The sequence below is a fragment of the Pogoniulus pusillus genome, chromosome 1 (genome assembly GCF_015220805.1).
Source record: "Pogoniulus pusillus isolate bPogPus1 chromosome 1, bPogPus1.pri, whole genome shotgun sequence".
Taxonomy (NCBI): Eukaryota; Metazoa; Chordata; class Aves; order Piciformes; family Lybiidae; genus Pogoniulus; species Pogoniulus pusillus.
In genome coordinates this window covers 49,078,066-49,094,747 of record NC_087264.1, presented here as the reverse complement: position 1 = coordinate 49,094,747, position 16,682 = coordinate 49,078,066, and the positions used below count along the sequence as shown (strand labels likewise).

The 16,682-nt window shown below is 51.5% G+C and overlaps 1 protein-coding gene across 3 annotated transcripts in view; it reads left to right on the top strand.

Annotated features, from left to right (window-relative positions):
* TOGARAM1 (TOG array regulator of axonemal microtubules 1) overlaps nucleotides 1-16,682 on the top strand; it is a 52,701-nt gene that overhangs the window by 12,525 nt on the left and 23,494 nt on the right. For all 3 annotated transcript variants that reach the window (XM_064151848.1, XM_064151841.1, XM_064151853.1), the window contains 3 exons: nucleotides 2,063-2,325; nucleotides 5,186-5,397; nucleotides 15,331-15,425. In XM_064151848.1, coding sequence (XP_064007918.1) covers nucleotides 2,063-2,325; nucleotides 5,186-5,397; nucleotides 15,331-15,425 — 570 coding nt within the window. The remainder of the gene's footprint in view (nucleotides 1-2,062; nucleotides 2,326-5,185; nucleotides 5,398-15,330; nucleotides 15,426-16,682) is intronic.

Genomic DNA, 16,682 nt, shown 5'->3' with positions numbered 1-16,682 from the left:
CCCATCACTGCCAGTTCACCACTAAACCAGGTCCCTTAGCACCACATTTCCACAGCTTTGAAAACCCCTCTAGGGATGGGAGCTCCACCACTGCCCTGGATAGCCTGGGCCCAGCCTTGACAACCCTCAGGGGCGTATGTTCCTCATGTCCGAGCTAGAAGAGACCAATCCCACCTGTCTCCAAACTCCTTTGAGGCAGTTGTAGAGATCCAGAAGGTCTCTCCTCAACCTCCTTTTCTGCAAGCTAAGCAGAATCACAGAATTTTTTAGATTGGAAGAGACCTTCAAGCTCATTGAGTCAAATCATTAGTTTCACACTGACAAGTCCTTGACTAACCCAAATCCCTCACACCAACATCTAATCACTATGAATCGCTATGGTTGGAAAGGATCATCCAATCCAACCTTCATCCCAGCATCCTTACAAGGAACAACCCCAGTTTCTTCAGCTACTGCTCACCAGACCTTTTCCTACCTTTGCTGCCTTTCTCTGGACATGCTCCAGGCCCTCAATGGCCTTGCTGGAGTGAAGGGTCCAAAACCAAACCCAGGATTTGTGGTTAACCTGAAATAGTTTATTTCATTGCCATTGTTTAAACAATCAGTCTGATTTGTTTTTAATGCTTACAACAGGAAATCTGTTACTGGAAGGAGCTGGATTTAGATGAGACATTAGGAAGAAGTTCTTCCCCATGAGGCAGGTGAGGCACTGAAACAGTTTGCCCAGAGAAGTGGTGGAGGCTTCAAGCCTGAAAGTGTTCTAAAGCCAGGTTGGTTGGGGCCTTGAGTGACCTGGTCTCCCTGGAGTTCAGCAAAGCCTTTGACACCATCTGCCACAGCCAGCTCCTGGATAAGCTGGCAGCTCGTGGCTTGGAGAGATTCACTCTGAAATGAGTTAAGAACTGGCTGGAGAGGCAGGCCCAGAAAGTAATGGTGAATGGTGCCACATCCAGTTGGCAGGTGGCACTAGTGGTGTCCCCAAAGGATCAGTGCTGGGCCCAGTCCTGTTCAATATCTTCATTGATGAACTGGATGAGGGGATTGAGTCCAGCATCAGTAAGTTTGCAGAAGACCAAGCTAGGAGCAGGTGTGGAGCTGTTGGAGGGTAGGAGAGCCCTGCAGAGGGACCTGGACAGGCTGGATGGGTGGGCAGAGGCCAATGGGATGAGATTTAACAAGGCCAAGTGCAGGGTTCTGCACTTTGGCCACAACAACCCCAAGCAGCACTACAGGCTGGGGACTGAGTGGCTGAGAGCATGCAGGCAGAGAGGGCCCTGGGGGAGCTGGTAGAGAGTAGCTGAAGATGAGGCAGCAGTGTGCCCAGGTGGGCAGCGGAGTCAATGGCATCCTGGCCTGCATCAGGAGCAGTGTGGCCAGCAGGACAAGGGAGGTTATGCTGCTCCTGTGCTCAGCACTGCTCAGGCCACACCTTGAGTACTGTGTCCAGTTCTGGGCTCCTCAATTCAAGAGAGATGTTGAGGTGCTGGAAGGTGTCCAGAGAAGGGCAGCAAGGCTGGAGAGGGGCCTGGAGCACAGCCCTGTGAGGAGAGGCTGAGGGAGCTGGGGGTGTGCAGCCTGCAGAAGAGGAGGCTCAGGGCAGACCTCATTGCTGTCTACAACTACCTGCAGGGAGGCTGTAGCTGGGTGGGGTTGGTCTCTTCTCCCAGGCAACCACCAACAGAACAAAGGGGGACACAGTCTCAAGTTGTGGCAGGGAAGGTCTAGGCTGGATGTTAGGAGGAAGTTGTTGGCAGAGAGAGTGATTGGCATTGGAATGGGCTGCCCAGGGAGGTGGTGGAGTCACCGTCCCTGGAGGTGTTCAAGCAAAGCCTGGATGAGGCACTTAGTGCCATGGTCTGGTTGACTGGCTAGGGCTGGGTGCTAGGTTGGACTGGGTGAGCTTGGAGGTCTCTTCCAACCTGGTTGATTCTGTGATGTCCCTGCCAATTGCAGGGAGTTTTGAACTAGATGATCTTTAAGGTCCCTTCCAACCCAAACCATGCTAGGATTCCATATTTATAATGGTGAATAAAAGACTGACATCTGCTTGTGTCCTCTTTAGGGGAGGATTTGCAGGAGAAGCCTTCTCTGCAGCTCAAGCCCACGTTGGTGAGACGCTCACCCTCCTGCCGGGGCCTGAATGGCAGCAGACCTGTGCCCCCCATTCCCCGCCTTGCCAGCCCACTGCCCAACAAGCTGGAGCTGAATGTGATGAAGTGGAGAAACCAAGAGTCTGAGGACACCTGGCCAAGTGACACAGATGGGAAGCTTGCAGCTGATCTCTCCGAGTTAAATATTGATGATGAGGAAGTGGACCAAGAGGAGGTTGGTTTAAATATGGCATAACACACTTGGAACTGGTGATATTTTGTGAGGCGGGCTAAAGGAGCCAGAAAATACCATCTCTAATGTAAATTGTGTCATCAGTAGAGCAGGTTTTCAGTGAGATCACAGAATCACAGACAGATGCAGGCTGGCAAAGCCCCTCAGGATCACCAAGTCCAACCTAGAACCCCTACTCCACAAGATTCACCTTAAACCATAGCCCTAAGCACCACATCCAAACCACCTTTAAACACATCCAGGGTTGGTGACTCTACCACCTCCCTGGGTAGCTCATTCCAGTGCCTGAGATACTGTTGAGTGTCTAATAGGAGCTATAGGAGCAATAACTTTGATGCTGAAGGGTATAGTGTGGTCCAGACATCTTCATTTCTCTTGCATTTCTCAGAGCCAAAGTCATAGAATCATAGAATTGTGTCAGCTGGAAAAGACCTCTGAGACCATCAAATCCAACCAGCAACCCCACTCCACCACAGCCATTAAACCATGTCCCAAAGTGTCCTGTCCACATGGTTTTTGAACAACAGAAGTTGGAGTTATTTTAGATTCAGAGAATGATTTGGGCTTCCAACCCCTCTGCTGTGGGCAGGACACCTTCTACTAGACCAAGTTGCTCAAGGCCTCATCCAGCCTGGCCTTGAACACCTCCAAGCACAACTAAGGCCTTTATTCAGCTTCTGTTCATATTCTCTTGGCTTCATTTTCAGTTCTGTGCCAAATTTAAGGGATCATTTCCCCTTGAGTTACAGCAAAAGGCCCAAGGTAACCAATTGATGAAGCTTCATTTAACTCATTCCAGTTCCCTCATGCTTTGGGCCAGTTGTGTGTATTTGGTGGCTTGTATTTTGAGTGTCCTACCCAAACATTCCAATATTTAAGATATTTAATATCTGGAAAAGTCTCTGCCTTCTGTCAGCCCTGGGGATCGTTGAACAGATTCATTCCTTCCTCTCCCTCAAGCATTTTGCAGCCAGTGCAACTGTAGATCCCACAGGGCTGCTTCTCAGACACTGGGCTTGTTTGGTGAGGTCCTTCTGTGTACAGGGGAGAGCTTCTGCCAAACCCTGTGCCCAGGATGTGCTGAAGGAACTCTCACTCACTCCATGCCTGAGGTCTCTCTGATACTGGAACAGTAGCAAAGAGCTGTAGTGGTCTGGGACCTAGAAAAATACTGCCAAGGCCCTACTGGATTATTTAGTGGCTTGTCTCGGATACCCTCAGCACGGGTCCCTCTGCAGCCTTCCTGCAGGATGCCTTCAGCTCTTGGCAGACAGCTCTGAGGACCCCCTGGAGCCTTCTCCTCTGCAGGCTGCACCCCCCCAGCTCCCTCAGCCTGTGCTCACAGCAGAGCTGCTCCAGCCCTGGCAGCATCTTTGTGGCCTCCTCTGGCCTTTTTCCAGTTTCTGGTCTCCCTGTCAGAACTCTGAGTTTTGAGCACCTTTCAGATCAGTCCTTGCATTCCACCTGCCATAACTCCTGTCTGAGAATCACTTGGTGGTTCAAGAGGTTGATGTGCTGCTGCTTTTCAAAGCATCAAAATTACTGTGGGGAAAAATCATCCCTGGGATCTGCAGATGAGGAACAGTTGAGTGCTGCCTTTTAGTGCTGCGGTTCCCCCTCAAACTCCTGGATCCAGACAAGCATTGTGCCAGACCTGCCTGGGAGAGCTGGCATGGGAGGGAGCATTGAGTGTTCTTGGAGCTGTCAGTGCCAAGGGCTGTTGGATAATGGTTTTGAACCCAGCAATTGGCACCACAGCAGATGAAATGACACTGTTCAGGTGTCACCACTGCTAAATAGACAGTGGAACAGGGGGGACTGGGAGTGGTTTTCAGACCACTCCATCACATCCGTGAAGCCAGTGGGGTTAGCTCCTGCCTCTGAATTGTTATTTGGGCTGGGGCACCAAATCTGAGCAAGGCTGCATCCACTCTGAGCTGCTACTAAGGCTGACTTAGCCTCACTCTACCAAAGAATTTCATCTGCTGCACTGGGGCTTCATTACTTTGTGGTGGAGGCACCGTCCCTGGAGGTGTTCAAGAAAAGACTGGATGAGGCACTCGGTGCCGTGGTCTGGTTGACTGGATAGGGCTGGGGGATAGGTTGGACTGGATGATCTTGGAGGTCTCTTCCAACCTGGTTGATTCTATGATTCTAACAAAGCTGGTGAAGAATCTGGAGAGCAGGTTTGGTGAGGAGCAGCTGAAGGGCCTGGAATTTTTCAGCCTGGAAAAGTGTAGGCTGCTAAAGCAGTGTCACCCACAGCAGCATGTCCAGGATCACAGTGTCCAGATGGCTTTGGAATCCCATCCAGAGAAGGAGACTCCACAAACTCTCTGGGCTCCAGGGCTCCAGCACCCTCACACCAAACAAGTTTCTCCGTATCTTCAGGTGGGACCTCCTGGATTCCAGATTGTGCCTGTTGCCCCTTGTCCTGTTGCTAGGCATCACTGACAAGAGTCTGGTTCCATCCTCTTGTACCCTACAGGTCCTCTAGCTCTTGCTGAGCGTTGAGAAGATGCCCTCTGGGGCTGCTCTTCTCCAGGCTCCACAGCCCCAAGCCTCTTAGTGTTTCCTCCTCACAGAGATGGTCCAGGCCCCTCAGCATCTTTGTAGCCTCTGATGGCCTCTTTGCAGTATTTCCTTGTCTCTCTTAAACTGGGGAGCCCAGAACTGTACCCAGGACTTCAACTCTGGCCTCAGCAGGGCAGAGCAGAGAGTATAACCAAGTTGGCCAGCAGAGCTATGAGCACTGAGCTCTCAAACCTGCTTTCTTTGCCTTATAGAAGCTTTTCTCCCAGCTACTCAATAGAGCCTCCGTTTTGTCTCCAACCCCTTTCAGATGCAAAACTCCCTGCGATCTCTCCACAACAGTGCAGCCAAGAAAAGGGCCAAGCTGAGCAGCAACATCTCAGAGCTTGAGAGCCTCGATTCTGCTCTCACCCGTGAGCTCTCGGCGGGATCCCCGTCCCAGGCTTCCTTCTGCAGTGAGAGTGGAGTTTACAGCCAGGAGTCTCTGACTTCTCCTGTGTCCACCATCCACCAGAGAAGAATGTGAGTGGAACTTGTATCTTAACTCTGAAATGCTCATTATTATAGATCTGTTACAGGTTTTGCTGTCTTCTACATCAAGGTGACCCACTTAGTGGATGAGCAAAAGGCTGTGCATGTGTTTGCCTTGAGTAAAGCCTTCGATGCTGTCATCCTCCTGCAGAAACTGGCTGCTTGTGGCTGGTTGCTTCTCTGGGTTGAAAACTAGCTGGGCCCAAAGAGGGCATTGAGTCAGTCATCAGCTGGGGGCAGATGTGGCTGGGTTGGAGAGCAGAAGGGCTCTGCAGCAGGACCTTGACCGCCTGGACAGATGGGCAGAGTCCAAGGGGATGGCTTCAATAGCTCCAAGTGCAGGGTGCTCCACTTTGGCCACAACAACCCCATGCAGAGATACAGGCTGGGGTCAGAGTGGCTGAGAGCAGCCAGACAGAGAGGGATCTGGGGGTGCTGATTGATACCCACCTGAACATGAGCCAGCAGTGTGCCCAGGTGGCCAAGACAGCCAGTGGCATCCTGGCCTGCATCAGGAATGGTGTGGCCAGCAGGAGCAGGGAGGTCATTCTGCCCCTGTACTCTGCACTGGTTAGACCACACCTTGAGTTCTGTGTTCAGTTCTGGGCCCCCCAGTTTAGGAGGGACATTGAGATGCTTGAGCGTGTCCAGAGAAGGGCGACGAGGCTGGGGAGAGGCCTTGAGCACAGCCCTACGAGGAGAGGCTGAGGGAGCTGGGATTGGTTAGCCTGGAGAAGAGGAGGCTCAGGGGAGACCTTATTGCAGTCTACAACTACCTGAGGGGAGGTTGTGGCCAGGAGGAGGTTGCTTTCTTCTCTCAGGTGGCCAGCACCAGAACGAGAGGACACAGCCTCAGGCTGCGCCAGGGGAAATTTAGGCTTGAGGTGAGGAGAAAGTTCTTCACTGAGAGAGTCATTGGACACTGGAATGGGCTGCCCGGGGAGGTGGTGGAGTCGCCGTCCCTGGAGCTGTTCAAGGCAGGACTGGACGTGGCACTTGGTGCCATGGTCTGGCCTTGAGCTCTGTGGTAAAGGGTTGGACTTGATGATCTGTGAGGTCTCTTCCAACCTTGGTGATACTGTGAGTCAAATCCAGCTGGTAACTGGTCACTAGTGCTGTTCCCCAGGTCTCAGTGCTGGGGTTAGTTCTGCTTAGCATTGTTACCAAGGATCTGGATGAGAGGATCGAGGCACCCTCAGTGCATTTGCAGATGACACTACATTTGGTGTGAGTGTTGATCTGCTGGAGGGTAGGGAGGGATCTGCAGAGGGACCTGTCTAAGTTGCATAAATGGGATGAGGTTCGACAAGTCCAAATGCTGGGTCCTGCACTTGGGTCACAACCCTGTGAATGCTCCAGGCTTGGGGCAGAGTGGATGGAAACTGCCCAGCAGAAAAGGACCAGGGGGTGCTGGTTGAAAGCAGCTGAAGATGAGCCAATGTGTGGCCAAGGCAGCCACCAGCACCCTGGCCTGGATCAGCAATAGTGTGGCCAGCAGGACTGGGGAAGAGAGTGTTCGTCTGTGCTCAGTACTGGTGAAGCCACACCTTGAGTTCCAGGCTCAGTTTTGAGCCCTTTACTCCAAGAGGGGCTGGAAGAGGTCCAGAGAAGGATAGCAAAGCTGGTGAAGGGTCTGGAGAACAGGTTGGATGAGGAGCAGCTGAGGGACTTGGGATTGTTTCATCTGGAGAAAAGGAGATTGAGTGGAGAGCTCACTGCTGTCTGCACTTCACTGAAAATAGGTTGGAGCCAAGTGAGGGTCAGTCTCTTCTGCCAAGGAACAAGGGACAGGACAAGAGGAAATGGCCTCAACCTGCACCAAGGGAGTGCAAGTAACAATTTTTTCCCCAAAAAGGTTGTCAAGGCCTGGCCCAGGCTACCCAAGGCAATGGTAAAGTCCTCATCCTTGGAGAGGTTTCAAATCTGTGGAGATGTTGTAATGAGGGACATGGTTTAGTGGTGACCTGGCTGTTCTGGTCTAAGGGTTGGACTTGGTGATCTTAAAGGTGTTGTCCAACCAAAACAATTCTGTGATTCTCTGATCCTGGTTGGTTTTGAGCTTTACTTTGGAGGAGCCCCTTGCTGCAGCCACAGGAACAGAGGGCAGAGTAGTGCTGCCAATAGCAGTAAACATTAGGTGAAGACTTTAACTTGCCAGAGAAGGTCTGTGAAGCACAGCCTGAACATGAGTCAGAAGCAGAAGGAGCTAAGAGGGGGAGAAGGTTTATTATAACCTGGAAGGTAACAAAGGAATGGACATGGAGCAGGAACTGGAACGATTCAGAGTTTCAGAGTCCTGCAGCCTGAGAATTAATTCCTAGGTAGGTCACTTTCCTACAAGCTCAATGACAGCTTCCAAAATAATCCAGAAAATATCACATTAAAATCATAGAGCCATAGAATGGCTTGGGTTGGGAAAGACCTCCAAGTTCCATGTAAACATGAGGAGGAATTTTGTTTCCCTGTGAGGGTGACAGAGCACTGGAAGAGGCTGTCCAGGAGAGTTGTGGAGTCTCCCTCTCTGGAGATACACCAAACCTGCATGGATATGTTCCTGTGTGATCTGCTCTAGGAAACCATAGAAACAACCAGGTTGGAAGAGACCTCCAAGCTCATCCAGTCCAACCTATCCCCCAGCCCTAGCCAGTCAACCAGACCATGGCACTAAGTGCCTCATCCAGGCTTTGCTTGAACACCTCCAGGGATGGTGACTCCACCACCTCCCTGGGCAGCTCTGGCAGCAGAGGTGGACTGGATGAGCTTTGGAGGTCCCCTCCAGCCCCTGACACTCTGTGATTCTATGATCATTGAGTCCATTCATCAGCCCAACACCACCATGGCCATTGCTAGAATGCTTAAAAAGTGAAGACTATAAACATCTATATGCAATATTCTTCAGGCAGGAGTGCAGGGCTCTGGGTCTGTCATCTCTGACACACATAGAGTTGTAGAAGGATTTTGTTTGCAGGAGACCTTTAAGATCATTAAATCCAACCAGTCTCTGACTCTCCTGAGTCTTGACCTAAGCCATCACAGACACATGCAGGTTGGCAAAGCCTCTCAGCATCACCAAGTCCAGCCTAGAACCCTACTCTACAAGATTCACCTTAAACCATAGCCCTAAGCACCACAGCCAAACCACCCTTAAACACAGCCAGGCTGGGTGACTCCACCACCTCCCTGGGCAGTTCATTCCAGTCCCTGACCACTCTCTCCATCAAAAACTTTTTCCTAATGTCCAATCTAAACCACCCCAGGCTCAGCTTGAGGCCATTCCCCCTTGTTCTGGCTCCAGTTACCTGTGAGAAGAGACCATGTCCCTCAGCACCACATCTCTACCTCTTTGAAACACCTGCAGGGATCCAACCACCTCCCTTGGCAGCCTGTCCCAGAGATTGAGAACTCTTCTGGGAAAGAAGTTGTTCCTCATGTCCAACTTAAGCCTCCTCTGACGCAACTTGAGGCTGTTTCTTCTTGTTCTATCATTTGTTTCTTGAGTGATGAGACCAAACCTCACATGGCTCAAGCCTCCCTTCAGGAAGCCAGAAAGTCTCCCCTCAGCCTCCTTTTTTCTAAGCTGAACAACCCCCAGTTCCCTCTGTTTGAATGGATCAGTTAGAAAATTAAGTATCAAGATCAAGTTACAGGGCCAAGTGCATGGTCCTGCATCTGGCTTCAGGCAACCCCAAGCACCAATATAGGCTGGGCAGTGAGAACAGCCCTGATGAGAGGGACTTGGGGCTGTTGGTGGATGAGAAGTTCAACATGAGCTGTCAGTGTGCTCTGGCAGCCCAGAAAGCAACCAGAGCCTGGGCTGCAGCAAGAGCAGTGTGGGCAGCAGGGCCAGGGAAGTGATCCTGCCCCTCTGCTCCACACTGCTGAGACCCCACCTGGACTACTGCATCCAGTTCTGGAGCCCCTGGGGCAAGGGGCCTATGGAGGTGCTGGAAGGTGTCCAGAGAAAGGCCATGAGGATGAGCAGAGGACTGGAGCTGCTCTGCTGTGAGGAGAAACTGAGGGAGTTGGGGCTGTTCAGTCTGGAGAGGAGAAGGCTCCAAGGTGACCTTCTTGGGGCCTTTCAGTATCTTAAGGCAGCTACAAGAAAGCTGGGGAGGGACTTCTTAGGCTGTCAGGGAGTGATAGGACTGGAGGGAATGGAACCAAGCTAGAAATGAGTAGATTGAGCCTGGATGTTAGGAAGAAGTTGTTCACCCATGAGAAGAAGTCTCATGGCTGGTGAGAGCCCGAAGGGGTTGGCCAGGAGGTGGTGGAAGCCTGATCCCTGGAGGTGTTTAAGGCCAGGCTGGATGAGGCTGTGGGCAGCCTGATCTAGTGTGAGGTGTCCCTGGCCATGGCAGGGGGTTGTAAGTGGCTGATCCTTGTGGTTCCTCCCAATCCTGTCTGATTCTATGATTGTATTCTGTGATTCTAAGATTGTCTTTGTTGCGGAGGGCAGTAGTAATTCGTGGCCGAGAAGAAAATTTATCAAAAATAGATATTTTTTATTTTTACAAAACCCGCCCCCACAACTATATATACAAAGATTAATTTCGTTTGATAAACAGGTTAAGTTGCATGAGAATTCTACGAGGATACCATTAATAATCTGACTATATATATTTGGAAGTCAGTTTTTGGAAAAGGCTTTAGCTATTAATTAATAGCGGTTTCTTACTAAATTAAGCTAAGCCAAATAACTCACTCAGGCTGGCTCGTGCAGTCGGTCTTCCTCCTCCAGCGGCTACAGGAGTCGTTAAGGGTCGTTAAGGGTCGTTAGGCAGACAAAGGTGTGCCTAACACCAAGGCAAGTCCTGTGGTCTCTCTGCAGTCCAGGCACAGGAGAGTGAGCGAACTCGTCCAGGCACAGGCAAAATCCAAAACGGGAACCCCAAAGGCGGGAAGACCCCCAATATTTATAACCTTGGCTAGACAAAGGGCAGAGTTACCACACTTTAGGCGCGAAAGCGCACGGCCAATCCCAGCCTGGCTCCAGCGCGGGAACTCACGGGGCAGTCACCGCCCCCTTCACGGCTGCAGGGCAGGCGAGGGGGGGGGAAACCAGGCGGCTTTTCCCCTTCCCCCCCGAAGTCCGGGCAGGAGAGGAATTTAGGGGTACAGGACTCCAGGACATCCCACCCCGGTGGTAATGAGCATCTTTGTCTAGAACTTGAGTGAGAGGTGATCCCCCTTCAATTTAGGAACCTATTAATATATATATATGGCTTAGCCTTTTCCAACATTAACAATACATTAATCGCCCCAACAATATTTAACAATACTTAACAAGGCTTAACAATAGCCCAAACAGTATTAAATAAAGCTACACAGTCAATTTGAAGATTGCTCTGTTCCTGGTAGAGCAACCAAGTTCATGGCAGAGCCTTAGATGCTGAGTCCATGGCTGGAGGTCACAGTCCGTGGGTCCTGATGCCATCATCCACTGGCCACCCCGGTGATATGACTCCGTCTCTCGTGTAGCTGGTTCTCCTTTTCCCAGGTGCTGGTCAGGTGGTCAGGAACTGGTCCTCTGCCTCGACCTTAACCTGTAAGGAGACAAAATCTGCCTCGGCCTATAAAGGCCAGGCTTGACAATTAATAATTGGGGACGATCCACCGTGCACTGATCCGGTGGCCTTTTCCATTTGCATCTAGGGCTTCCCAGGCATATAAGCCTCTGGGTTTACCCCATGCCATTGGCACTACCCCTATAGGTTGGCCTTTTGTACTGGGGCAGGTGGTCAGTGACCACGTGGCTCACCTAGGCAGCAGGTCTTTATTCTGGGGGCTTCTGTAGCTCTCCCCGTGACTGCTGACCATTAAAAGCTGCCGAGCCACTATTACACTAATTCAGTGTTTTGCCTCCCGTGTGGGAGACGAGAAAGGGTTAACCTTTCTGTCTGGGGACGAGCTGCAGTTCCCAGCGGGGGGGCTGCCGCTTCTGGGCGAGCCGCTCTGGGAGCCACCGCTGGGTGTGCCGCTGCTGCTGGCCCTAGGCTTCTGGCGGCTGCCTCTGGATTTTGCAGCCGATTTCTGAAGGCACCGCACTAGATCCTTCAGCTGCCAGTCTGCCAGCTGCCTTAAAACAGTTTTTGGTACCCCTAAAGTCAGGGCTTGTCTATACCAACTGTTCTTTTCTCTGGGTCTCCAGTCACTCTGTTGGTCACTGTCCCTTCCCCTCGGGGAGAAGCCTGAAGGACCGGTCCCCCTGCGGGGGCAGTCCTGCACTGGCCGGACCTGCCTGCGCAGAGTCCTGGGATTTTCTGGGGGAGAAGCACGAGACTGTCTCTCCCCAGCCCCTTTTCCTTCAGGAGACCCAAACCCAAACTGCAGCCCGTGGGCATTCAAGTCAGTTAACAGTTCAGCCCAAGTCATTACGTGCTCTTTAGCACCATCGTTCTCTGCATTTTTTCCAAGCACACGTTCAATTTTCTCAACATTCTTCATTACTTGGATTTGCAGAGTTGCTGGCAAACCCTTCATAATAGGGTGCAGTCTCTCCGGGTCCACAGGGGCATAAAAGGGGCAATCGTAATGTCCCTTATCATAGATAGCCTGGACACAGGCAAGTCTGCGGAGAGCAGTGATGAGCTCAGAGGAGCTGGTGACCTTTAGTTCCGTCGGCTCCCCCCGGTAGGCTGGGCGGACACTGCTTGCCCAGTAGGCTATCCGAGCGGTGAGGCTGTGTGTCCCCTCGGGTTCACGTGTCAGGAACACATCGTCCCCCCAGTCTCCAGCAGCTTCCTGCGAGTCTAGAAGGACCCGGTCCCCACCGGCTCGGGACACTCGATACACATAGTCAGCGACTGAGTCCCCAGGATCTCTCGCATATTTGACTTGTAAGTCACTGAGCTGTGCATCTGTAAACTGCTTTTTGATCACGGTGGTCCCTGCACCGCCTTTTCTGCCCTTCACGGACTCAATTCTTGTAACAGGCAGCACGTGCCTCTGCACCGCGGCGCCCTCCTCACCGGAGCTCTCTTCTCCGCTAGCTACGGGAGAGTCCGGTCGGGACCTGCGCTTTCTGCGTGGCTTTGAGGCTTTCTGCCGCGCAGAGGCATGTGCAGAGGAATTCTCTGAGTCTCTGGCAGAGTCTTTTGTGCCTGGTTTCGGGGAACTCCTCTCCCCCGAAGAGCCCCTCGGGGCATTCTCTGCCTTTCTCCCCGATTCCCGCGAATCACTCCATTCAAATTCAGACACGGAGACCGAAGAGGTGGTGTCTGCAGGCGTTACAAGCCTTTCTTTCATCCGGGCAGTCAGTGCCGCGGTCAGGCTCTTTGTCTGCGCCAGCATGCTTTCCCAGATACTTTGGCATTTAGCTTTTTCGGCTAATAAATCCTTTTCCAAGGCCTGAATTCTTTTTTCATAATTTTCAAATTCGGCCAGAGTCTGGGTCACGACTGACCCCAGAACAACAGAGAAATGCTCCGTTGGAGACTCAGAAATCACAGGGTCTGAGCGCTCAGCTAATTTCTCCAGGATTTTCTCCGGATTTTTACAATTTTTCTGAGCCCAAATTAAATCAAGACCTGTGATTAGGCATCCCTTTTCTTGTAGAAATTCTATGATTGAACTACCCTGCATACACTGCGCCATAATGTTGCGGAGGGCAGTAATAATTCGTGGCCGAGAAGAAAATTTATCAAAAATAGATATTTTTTATTTTTACAAAACCCGCCCCCACAACTATATATACAAAGATTAATTTCGTTTGATAAACAGGTTAAGTTGCATGAGAATTCTACGAGGATACCATTAATAATCTGACTATATATATTTGGAAGTCAGTTTTTGGAAAAGGCTTTAGCTATTAATTAATAGCGGTTTCTTACTAAATTAAGCTAAGCCAAATAACTCACTCAGGCTGGCTCGTGCAGTCGGTCTTCCTCCTCCAGCGGCTACAGGAGTCGTTAAGGGTCGTTAAGGGTCGTTAGGCAGACAAAGGTGTGCCTAACACCAAGGCAAGTCCTGTGGTCTCTCTGCAGTCCAGGCACAGGAGAGTGAGCAAACTCGTCCAGGCACAGGCAAAATCCAAAACGGGAACCCCAAAGGCGGGAAGACCCCCAATATTTATAACCTTGGCTAGACAAAGGGCAGAGTTACCACACTTTAGGCGCGAAAGCGCACGGCCAATCCCAGCCTGGCTCCAGCGCGGGAACTCACGGGGCAGTCACCGCCCCCTTCACGGCTGCAGGGCAGGCGAGGGGGGGGGAAACCAGGCGGCTTTTCCCCTTCCCCCCCGAAGTCCGGGCAGGAGAGGAATTTAGGGGTACAGGACTCCAGGACAGTCTTCTAGATGCAGCATTCTCCTGGTGAATATCTGTGTTAGACACTGAGCACAGCTCAGTTCTGGAAGTAGGTCAGTGGATTTAGCCACCAGTATCATCCATCCCTGACCAAAGGTGGCTGTCCAAATGTGTGCTAAATTTAGTCTAGTGTAAAGTTGACTCCTGAGAGTTATGTCTGTGGTGTTCTCTATCACAGACTTCCTCATCAAAGAGTTTCATACAATCATTGGATAATTAAGGATGAGAAAAGCCTCCGAGATCATCCAAGTCCAACCTTCTACCCAATGCCACTGTGGCCACTAAAACATGTCCAGAGTGTCACAGCTTCTTCTTTATTAGACACCACCAGGGATGGTGACTTCACCACCTCCCTGGGCAGCAAGTTCTAGTGAATAATTTGTTTCTTCCACCCAGTGTGGACATTTGTGGAAGCATCCTGGAAATACATGCCCACCCCATATGTTAGCAGGGAGAAACTGGGATCCATTGTCTTTGCTGCAAAGTGTGATTCAGCTGGGCTGTCTGGTTTGGACAGATTCACTCTGTGCTGGGTCAAGAACTGGCTGGGTGGCAGAGCCCAGAGAGTGGTGGTGAATGGTGCCACATGCAGTTGGCAGCTGGCACCAGTGCTGTGCCCCAGGGATCAGTGCTGGGCCCAGTCCTGTTTGATACCTTTATTGATGATCTGGAGCAGGGGATTGAGTCCAGCATCAGTAAGTTTGCAGATGACAGCAAGCTAGGAGCAGATGTGGAGCTGTTGGAGGGTAGGAGAGCCCTGCAGAGGGACCTGGCCAGGCTGGATGGGTGGGCAGAGGCCAATGGGATGAGATTGAACAAGGCCAAGTGCAGGGTTCTGCACTTTGGCCACAACAACCCCAAGCAGCACTACAGGCTGGGGACTGAGTGGCTGGAAAGCAGCCAGAAGGAAAGGGACCTGGGGGTGCTGATAGATAGTAGGCTGAAGATGAGGCAGCAGTGTGCCCAGGTGGCCAAGAGAGCCAATGGCATCCTGGCCTGCATCAGGAGCAGTGTGGCCAGTAGGACAAGGGAGGTTGTTCTGTCCCTGTACTCAGCACTGCTCAGGCCACACCTTGAGTGCTGTGTCCAGTTCTGGGCTCCTTAATTCAAGAGAGATGTTGAGGTGCTGGAAGGTGTCCAGAGAAGGGCAGCAAGGCTGGGGAGGGGCCTGGAACACAAACCCTATGAGGAGAGGCTGAGGGAGCTGGGGGTGTGCAGCCTGCAGAAGAGGAGGCTCAGAGGTGACCTCATTGCTGTCTACAACTACCTGAAGGGAGGTTGTAGCCAGGTGGGGTTGGTCTCTTCTGCCAGGCAACCAGCAATAGAACAAGGGGACACAGTCTCAAGCTGTGCCAGGGGAGGTCTAGGCTGGATGTTAGGAGGAAGTTGTTGGCAGAGAGAGTGATTGGCATTGGAATGGGCTGCCCAGGGAGGTGGTGGAGTCACCATGCCTGGAGGTGTTGAAGCAAAGCCTGGCTGAGGCACTTAGTGCCATGGTCTGGTTGACTGGCTAGGGCTGGGTGCTAGGTTGGCCTGGATGGGCTTGGAGGTCTCTTCCAACCTGGTTGATTCTATGACGAGTAGAGTTGCTCCTCTAAACATTTGGTGTCTACTTTCACAGGTCAGACACCTTTCCTCTCCTTGGCAGCAAATCACAGGCTGCAAGAGTGCCTTCAGAAAGAAGGAGAGAGGTGGCAGAACATAACTGCAGCACAGGTAGGACGCTGCTTTTCAGTTCATTTCTGGCTTCACTGATCTAACAGAATGGTCACTTTGTGAGTGCCTTGGTCAAATGTGGGTAATGCTGTGGGACTGCAGGTGAGAAGGAGCTCCAGGGACCCTGCCTTTCTGTGGCAGCATAAAAGGTGCTGTCTTCTCCCAGGGAACAAGTCACAGCATGACAGGAAATACCTTCAGGTTGAACTCAGGGAGATTTAGGATAGACATTAGAAGAAAATTCTTGACTGAAAGGGTTTTCAAAGACTGGAGCAGACTCCCCAGGAAAGTGGCTGAATCCCCATCTCTGGAAGTGTTTCAAAGAGGCAGCCATGTGGTGCTGAGGGATATGGTTTAGCACTAGCCTGGGTAGAGTTAGAGAATGGCTGGACTAGAGGATTTCAAAGGTCTCTTCCAAATGAAGCAATTCTGTGATTCTAATTGGGAAATCATCATATCCCTGGAATAGTTTGGGTTGGATGGAGCATAATTCTTTGGATACCAGCTGGGTGACAGTAAGAAAAGGCAAATGTTGCAAGCAGCTAATTTTCTAGTAGGAAACTGCAGTTAAGTGATTCTTACAGGCTCACAGGATGTCAGGGGTTGGAAGAGAGCCAAAGAGCTCATCAAGTCCAACCCCTCTGCCAGAGCAGGACCATACAATCTAGCTCAGGTCACACAGGAGCACATCCAGACAGGCCTTGGAAGGCTCCACAGAAGGAGACTCCACAACCTCTCTGGGCAGCCTGTGCCAGTGCTCTGAGACCCTTCCAGGAAAGAAGTTCCCCCTTGTGTTGAGCTGCAACCTCCTGTGCTGCAGCTTCCATCCATTGCTCCCTGTTCTATCTCAGGGAGCAAATGAGCAGAGCCTGTCCCCCCACTCCTGACCCCCAGGCCTCAGCTATTGATAAACATTGATTAGATCCCCTCTCAGTCTTCTCTTCTCCAGACTAAACAGCCCCAGGTCCCTCAGCCTCTCCTCATCAGGCAGTGCTCCAGTCCCCAACCTTGTAGCCCTCCGCTGGACCCTCTCCAGCAGACCCCTGTCCCTCTTAGACCAGGAGTGTGTTTCATGCTTCCAGTGAAGCACAGGTAACTACAGATTTTGCTTTAACTTTGACTTACTGAGGGTACAGCTCAAGTCCTGGGCCCAATGCTGAACTACCCAGTTCAAGAGAGACAGGGAACTATTGGGGAGAGTCCAATAGAGGCTCCAGAGATTCTGAGGGGCCTACAGCATTTCTGTGAGGAGGAGAC